The 8,766-nt window shown below is 38.3% G+C and overlaps 1 protein-coding gene across 1 annotated transcript in view; it reads right to left on the minus strand.

The window, feature by feature from the left end:
• Positions 1-6,692, minus strand: part of mybpc2a (myosin binding protein Ca) — a 46,989-nt gene extending 40,297 nt beyond the window's left edge. The window contains exon 1 of the mRNA XM_086290025.1: positions 6,659-6,692. Coding sequence (XP_086146151.1) covers positions 6,659-6,677 — 19 coding nt within the window. The 5' untranslated portion in view covers positions 6,678-6,692. The remainder of the gene's footprint in view (positions 1-6,658) is intronic.
• Positions 6,693-8,766: the final 2,074 nt, after the last annotated feature.

Here is an 8,766-nt window from a genome sequence, read left to right on the forward strand (position 1 = left end):
TGCATTACTTTTAGACTCTAAAATACAACTTATAGATTTTTTTAACTGTTTGTAAAGGATTACACAGTATAAATAATATGGATTGTATGGGGTTCTTATTTCCTCATAATTTCCTAATCTTTTCTATAGAGTTTAATAAACTACAACTGCAACATTCTCCTGTTAAAACCTTGGTCTTAGCATTCGTGGATATTATTTTAACATTAATTGTCTTAAGTTTGCCAGTGAACATTTACAGTAAATGATTCAGAGAAGGTATGAGAGGAAGCGCCGCGATTAGAACATCATCCCCATAGTCAAGCACAGAGGTGGAAACATTATGCTTTGGGGGGGTGTTTTTGCTAAGGCTAAAAGACAACTAGATGGATGAATTTTGGATGAGAACTTTCTTTCCTCCCAGAACACTGAAAATGCATCATGTATGGTTTTTATAGCATGGCAGTGAGCCAAAACCAAGGTAACAAAGGAGTGGCTAAAGACAAAGCACATTAGCTCTCCAGCCCACAGTCCTTTAGAAAATCTGCAGAGGGAGCTGAGGTTTTTAGTTTCCAAGTGGCAGTCAAGAAACCTAAAGGAAGCAGTTACTGTAAAGAGGAGTACGTCCAAATCCCTCCTGAGATGAAACCCTGTGACAAGACAAGACAAGACAAGGTACTAAGTGATGTTTTTGGGGGGATCAAAATACTTATTTCACTTTAATTTCTTTGGAAGTGAGCAAATGTAAAAATTCAGCAGGAAATAATTATTCCCTCCCAGTGTCTTATACTGGGCCTTGGTCTTTCCCCACAGTTCATTTACTGTATGCCCTTAAGCTATCTTATTTCTGATTGGCCTCATAAATTAGAGGTATATACGGCAGGTGGGTGGGGCTTCTTTTGACATAGTGAGCACCATGTGTCTGAGATACCCACGTTAGGTATATCTAATGTGCATGTTAAACTTGTGTTAAACTAAGCATTATTGTAACAATATTGTTATTGTAACAATATATACATATATTAAAGAGTGTAAAAAAGATATAGTACTAGATTCCATTTAATAATAGTTTTGTGTCAGATCATAAAAGATGATTTAGTGAAACCCATTAAAATGAATATTCTGACCAACTTAATTCACTGGTTATTGAAAACTTCATTCACTGTGTTAATTTAATTACTGAAATGCCTAGTATGCAGTTTGTAGTGTATTTTCAGGTGAGCACTGACACTGACTAAAGAATCAACAGATACTTGGTTTCCACATTTCACACTTGGAGGAAAAGATAAGAGAGTAGTCGGGATTTCTCTAGTTCTATAAAGTCAAGTACTACACATGGTATACTACTATAATCCTAATTGTACAGTACATATTATTATTATTACTTATTAAGTGTATGAAAACATAATGAAACTAGAGGACCTCATTGTGTAAAGACATGAACAACAGAAAAATCATTATGGCTGTAAACAGTAATCAGTGCAGTGTAACACTCTTCAGCACTAGTAATAATTAGGCCATGTCACACACACAGATGGCATATATCCAGCAGAAACACAGGCGGGATATATCGCTTTTTACCAATCAGATCTCATCATTTCACTTTTAAAACAGACGTTTGCTTGGATGCTTTGGTGGAAGCAATCTAACCACTGTTCTCTGAATCCTTTTGAAAGACTTTTTTTCACAAGACATTGTCAGAAGCTTTTTTGTTATCTGCTATATTTGTATTTATTTACTCATTTTACCATCAACATGTTTCATCTGACAGTCTATCAGCTGAATTTGCCGTGCCTTGAATTGCTTTTAAGCTGCGCCTTTGCATTGATTTCTTCCTTTTGATTTAGGTTCCTTTATCTGTCTGCTGTGGGGCACTTTGTCACTTTTGTTTACTCCATAAATAAAGTTATTCTCGTCATGATTAGTGTCGTTGTTATGTTCAATGTCCAGAAATCACCGCGGCTATATGTCTGCAACAAAACTGCATCTTCATAATGTCTCCGTCTGCTGAGTGAAAATACTGAAGCTTTAAGCAACACCAGAGCAATCCCAGGCTTCAGTGAGGAAGCGTTTTTCATCTGATACCCATGTCCACTAACGCAAAAAGTGACTGACACAAAGCAAGCACAAACACGGAAAGCACAAGCAAGCTGGCATGTATTGTGTCGAGTCTTTTGCTTACCATCCCTAGGCTCATTGTTGGCTAAATGAAAAGAAACAGTTGGTACATGGAAATTAGTCTTCACAGCACAGCACAGGTCTCATCAGACTGCAGAGGGCTGTGTGTGTGTGTGTGTGTGTGTGTGTGTGTGTGTGTGTGTGTGTGTGTGTGTGTGTGTGTGTGTGTGTGTGTGTGTGTGTGTGTGTGTGTGTGTATAAAGAATGAAAATGCTTCAACAAAGATCGGATTAAAGACAATGCATAAGCCTATTCACTCAGACAACCACAGTATCTTCAGACAAACACACAAACACACAGATATAACAACAAAGCAAAGCACTTACCTAAATCTGTTAATGAAGAATAAGCACAGGTTTTGTAAATAAACAGGACTAAATAAGTGGTAATGCAGATATAATGTACTGTAAGCTTTCCATGCAAATGCATGCTGTAAATAAACACAGCATGACAGAAAAGTGCTTGGCGTCATAAACTGCCCGTGCCTCTGTGAGTTACAGTGATAATTGTAGAGATAAATCAATGTGTTTAATTTTACAGATGAGTAAGGACAAAATGAGCGCACACATATGTCAGCACACCTATAACGCTATTTAGCTGCAGGACAGTGCTTACCGTCTACAGCCGGCTGCATTTCTGCCACAGAAAGTGACATAATAGTGTAAAAGGAAACAATCTGAAAATTTTAATTATCAGGCCCCAAAACATAATAATCCCTGCGCTGACTCAAGCTGTGATGTTGCAGGCCATGAGGCATGTAGGTTGTTGGTGGCAAGATCCAGATGTTGTACAGATGTCGACTGAGACTTCCAGATGTAAACAGTGTGCCAGATTACAGATATAAGTTAAAAACAAACAAAAGGCAGCAATCCAAGGATGGCTCAGAGGTTTTTGATAGATAAATTAGGAAGTTTCTGTTATGGTGGATCTGTGAGACCCAAGTCAGGCTGGACACAAAATTGACTTGAAAAGTTGGGGGTGCTGTTTCAGATGCCCCTGGGCCGAGAAGGAAAGGCAATTTTTCCTGTAGTAGTAGAAAATATGATTTAAATTTGCAATACCTCAACAGACTGACTGGCGTCTTCTCATTGGATGATGGGTACTGCCATATTTAAACTTCTCTGCCATGCGAAAATAATGGGGGGGAAAACGTGAGTTCTCACAAAGCTGTTGGTGCCAGCTGTCTTGGGTGGCTTTTACCACCCAAGATGGTACCATATTTCTGACTTTGGTAACCTTAGATTGTCTGAAGGACTTCTCGATTCTGTTTTGCTATTGTACTCTGGACTGGATGTCGGTCTGGGTGTTAGTTTGTCGTTGTGCATCTTAGACTCTTTAGATGCTATAATCATGTTGTCCATTGTAATCACAGAATGGTAAAAATTGTGTTTCCCAGTTTAGTTGTGGTGTCTAATTCCCCCAGAAATGCAAAATATCTCCATACATGACATGTAAGGGTGAAGTTGTTAACATGCACTATGCACATGTTGTTAAAATCACAGAAATAACATCAAGCTTACAGTCACAAGGTCTGGTGAACTTTCTGCAGCACTTTTGTGTTTTATGTTTTTTAGAATAGCGAAAAAAAACACACAAAAAAACCAACAACAGAGGCTTATCAGATTTGTTTTGTTTTTTCACATATAAATTCATACGTTCCTACACCTGGAGCGAGATCAGATCAGTAGAGTTTCCCTTTAGATTGCAAAACATCACGCCTCCCTCAGTGTTTATGTTCTCCCCCAAAGCGGGACTCTCAAATCACAGCCAACGTTTTAGCTCTGCCAACTGCAGCCAACGCTAACATGGTGGGCACAACAGAAAGGATTTGAGAAACAAATTAGCTAAGTTCACTGGCATATGGCATATTAAGCAAAAGGTCATGGAGTTAAGAACAGACTAAAGCTGTGCCAGCCATTTGCTTTGAGTGTTGCTTTGGCTTTTTCAATCATGTTTGCTTGGAATTGTCTGATTTGGGTTCTAACTGTATATTGGCCAATGTACCCCTTCAAAGACTGTGACTAAGCATAAATGAGCTGGAGTATGAGTAGAAATCGCTGCTCTACCTCATCATTGCACCTGCGCGCACACACATTTAATCACTCCCGGTGAGCTGCAGAAGGTTTATGTAATAATTCATCTTGACTGCACACACTCACACATACACGGGCAGAGAACCACGTGTCCAACTTTCTTGCTCATGCCCTCTATTACAGTTGGCCCATAATAAGAACTGACATTCAATCCAGAGAGGTGAACTCAAAGGGTGAACATATTACACAAATAGACTGTTCACATAAATGTGCAACAAAGTGTACTTCACTCTCTGGGAACCTGTTATTTAAGACTTTTTATGAGCTGCAATTAAAGGAAATTCGCATAAACATAAATAAAGACCATCGTGCAACAGAATCAAAAACATAGACTGTATAAAAGATTGCTTTTTATACTTTCTGGGTCTGAAAAGAGAAGAGCTTTGTATTCTGTGACTTCAGTAAACCCTTTCCTGATGACTTTACGGTCTTAAAGCTGCTTTCACATCTTCGTGAATACAACACAGTGCCTGTTTTGTACATTATATTTAATTCTATCAAAAAGGCAGATAAAGCCTTGTTTTTCAGTCACACACATCTCTCATCACTTTTGATTGAGGCTTGAGGTTTCATAACAGTAGTTCATAAATCAATGAGTGGCTATGTCTTTTATTTACAGGTAACACACCAGCCACAATCTATGAACATATTATATATGTAAACAACAGTTAATTATAGTTTACTATATGTTAAGTGCCTCCCAGGCCCCCCGACTTCCAGTGAAATTGCTCTAACTCTCAGTTTGAGCTGATTACATATGCACATAGAAGGGTGGGGAGGTCCCAGAACAAAGCTATATATTGCTGAACATACATTTTTTTTGCAGAGAGAAATAATTATGTTTCTTACAGATGTCCCTGATGGAAATAAGAGGAAAAATCAGCAAAAAAAAGAAAATAAAACTCAGTTTTCTTTCTCACAAATACAAAGTAGCATCTTATATTATAGAGAAGGCTGGAAAACACTAAAGGGTGATGACACAACCAGAACAATAACAACAACAATAATTAGTAATAATAATTTATATTATTGATTTGAACCCATCATCGGGCATTTCAGAAAGCGCTAGAGGTGCTGGGTATATCCCAGGTTTACTACTCCTGAATTAAAAAGAAATATTAACTATTTCAGTTTGTAGTTTCGAAAAAGGAAAATTCACAGGAAAATGAGCTTTTGCCGATTTTCAGAATAATTCATTATTACATGTAATAATTAACTGTTAACTGACACTTAAACAGTTTACGGTTCAATATTCCAGTTAAAAGTCATATTGAACAAGAAAATGTTAAAATGTAAATATAAAAGCTTCCTTCCACATAAAAGATGGAGGTTAACAGGTTGAGAATCTCCATTCTGTTTTCTAACATTCTTAACCATTAGTAAAACATGTATTATGTCTATTTTATAGTGGTTATTTTAGTGAACCTTTATCTTCACGAAAACAGTAAAACCTCAACAGGTTATCTGACATTTGGATTAACAACTGATGTTAATGTGGAAGTTGATTAAAATCATTTCTATTTTCATGACACCAGTGTAAATTGTTTAGTCCTACTCACTGCCATAGTTTTATTTAGCAGCACAGATAGCATCAGTTCAGACTTCTGCAGTGGCTCTGCCCAACACATTTACTTTCTAAATTATTCATATCTTTATTATCGGCATTGGTAGTACAGTAGTAGTAGTACTGATGCTATTTAAAACATGAGGAAATAGGCAAGAATTTCTGTAGCCATGGCAACCTAGAGATTTTAATTTCAATGCCTTTAATTGTATTACAATTTACCTGCAGCAATTAATACTAAATTTAATGTTTTCCTCTCTGGATATGTCCTCTCTGGAAAAACCAAAAGGGGCGATTTGTCTTCCATGTTGGATTTTGTCTAATCACAAACACTTTTTTGTATATCAGCTAAACATAGATACACATGTAGAAGCTGCAAACAAAAAATCAGACACAAAACCTACTTTTTAATTAAATAAATAAACTAATATCAGGATAAATATTGTGCTGATAAGGTGCCAGCTTATCTTTTTCTAACTGATTTAAAATTGGTTGAAGTCCTCAGCTGTTCCCTACACGAATAAGATTAAATTTAGGAATGCTATATTGCTCCAGTAAATAAATGTAGCTAAAAGGCAAATATTCATCTGTATCCATTGCATGTAATCACAGATTTAAATAAAGCCAAAAATATCATATAGACGGGCTCGTGTATACACGGTGTGACACTTACCCGTGAATTAAACACCTTCTTCACTGCTCGAGATTTTAACAAGTGATTACCGAGGAATTCTGAACTGCTCAAGTGCATGTGTGTAAGTGTGTGATCATGCATCTCCACACTCAACCCCATCACCACAGAAGTTCACTGCTTCTGTGTTTGTTCGGGTTCATCTTTAAACCTTACCCTCCTCCTCTCCTGACATCTCTGAATCAGTGGAAGGAAAGACATTATTTTGATGATGAGGATGAAGGCGATGAAGCTGACAGCGATGATGAAAAGGATGAGAAAGATGAGGATGAGGATGATCTACAGACAGTCTGCGTGACACAGAGACTAACCAACACTGAACGCCGGTTTCTTACCCTTGTTATCTGTAAATGAGAGAAAAAAATTTATATTAGAAGCATTTCTTTAAATATTTGTTTCCAGTGCATGTTCTGCTTAGAGTGGGTGGCCACTGTATGCATTACTCAAAAAATAAATTGGATATCTGGAGCACAGCTAGTGGGCCCAGTTTAGATGTCATGAAGGCTCTTACCAGCAGGGGCTGCTGCATCCTTAACACCCTCGGCTGCTGCAATTAAACAACAATTATGTAAATTAATTTGCACGTCCTCATTATTTCATATCATACAACACTAGGAGCACAGCGTTTGGATAGTCTTTCAGAGCTGAGACTCGGTAAAATGTTTAAAGAGTCACATCCTGTAATCTGAATCCTCACGAGACAATAACTAATATAACCGAGGGCTGCTTGTTTATCGCTATATTTATCTAAAATGCAAAACATCATTCTGTTTCTTACATTCAGCTGTACACCGTCAACACAGATGCTTTCAGATAGGTTTTGGGAACCACTCTGCAGGGACACACTCTTTTTTTTACTAGCAGTGATCAGACACCTTCATAAATACACCACACTGCACATGAAATACACTTTAAAATAAACAGTTTCATTTTAACAACATAAACACACATTCACATGTACCCGCACAGGGAAACGGCAACCCTGCTTTGTGAACCTCTTCTTGGTTTCTGTAGGGTTTGCCGCTGGCAAAAGACAGAATATTGGATTTCAGCGAGGGAATAGTGCATGATTCAAATGAGCCACAGTTTACAGAAACAGTGAGCTTGAGATAAATATAAGCAATTTTGTCAGCGATCATGAGGAATAATTGGGCTTTAAAAAAGTCTGAAAGGGGCAGCCGCAAGACAAAAATGCTTTTGATAGGATAAGTACATCAAAGTTCCAGGATCGCAGATCTAGGTTACTTTAGAAGCTCTAGGGTGTTTAATGAGATGGCAGATTAGGTATGAATTTCTGTCTGCCAGACAAACTAAAGCACACAGTAGCACAGTAATAATTCAGCTCTGGCAGCATTCGCATCTTAACCATCCATTTAAATAATTCTGCAGGTCTGCGCCCTCATTAGGGCCCCTGTTTAAATGTTAAGAAGGTTTCACTGTGGCAGGGAGGTACAGTTGAGACGGCAAAGTTTATTAAAGGGCTGAGCCACGGAAATGAATAAGGACATCATCTTGACAGCTATCATCTCTCCGAACGACCAACGAGAAGCCACAACTGGAACGGCAGAGCGTCCCATGAGCCTACTTAACAGTGGGTCTAAGATATCAAGGCTCAGCCTTGGCACTCTGGTTGTGATCAAGGCTGGCATACCATGTGTGGCAAACTGAAGGGGAGGCAACACTTCTATTTTGGATAAGGTTTGTTTTTCATGTAGCAATCTATTAATGCCTCTCTCAGCACTTCAATCCTTGAGAGGATCTGTGGCACAGCAGGCAGTTAAAACTTTCTTTAGGCTCCTGCTGAACCATCTTTCCCACCTCTCTCCCCCTCGAAATCAGAGGGAAAGTCGGTCACTGAATTTTGCTTTATTAGGTGCTCGTCTGGTCCTCTGTTTTTCAGGGATGTTACCTTGATGTCAGTGTGTTTGCTGGCAGGATTTAATCTTTGACTCAACATGATGTAACCGAAGACGGGAGGAGGTTTTGTTTTTGAGAAACAATTCTCACCCTGAGAGACAACTGGGGCGTTAAATAAATGTCACAAAATCACCATGGAAACAGCCCCGTGCTGATTTCAGATATGTGTGATTAATAATATAACCGTTTTGCCAAAGACGGCTGGAACTCAGAAAGTGTGCGCTATGCACAGGAGTCCCGCTGGTGTCTCACTTTACTGAAGGAAATATCACAGCCTCTCAGAGGAAAATTTCATATGAAAGACTGTTCATAAATGGTTTTAAACCCCACAGAATAACATGAAAGTA

This window comes from Aulonocara sp. 'chitande type north' Nkhata Bay, linkage group LG4, assembly GCF_057382095.1.
Source record: "Aulonocara sp. 'chitande type north' Nkhata Bay isolate Kocher_YH1m ecotype deep benthic linkage group LG4, A_spYH_male_GT1.1, whole genome shotgun sequence".
NCBI lineage: Eukaryota > Metazoa > Chordata > Actinopteri > Cichliformes > Cichlidae > Aulonocara > Aulonocara sp. 'chitande type north' Nkhata Bay.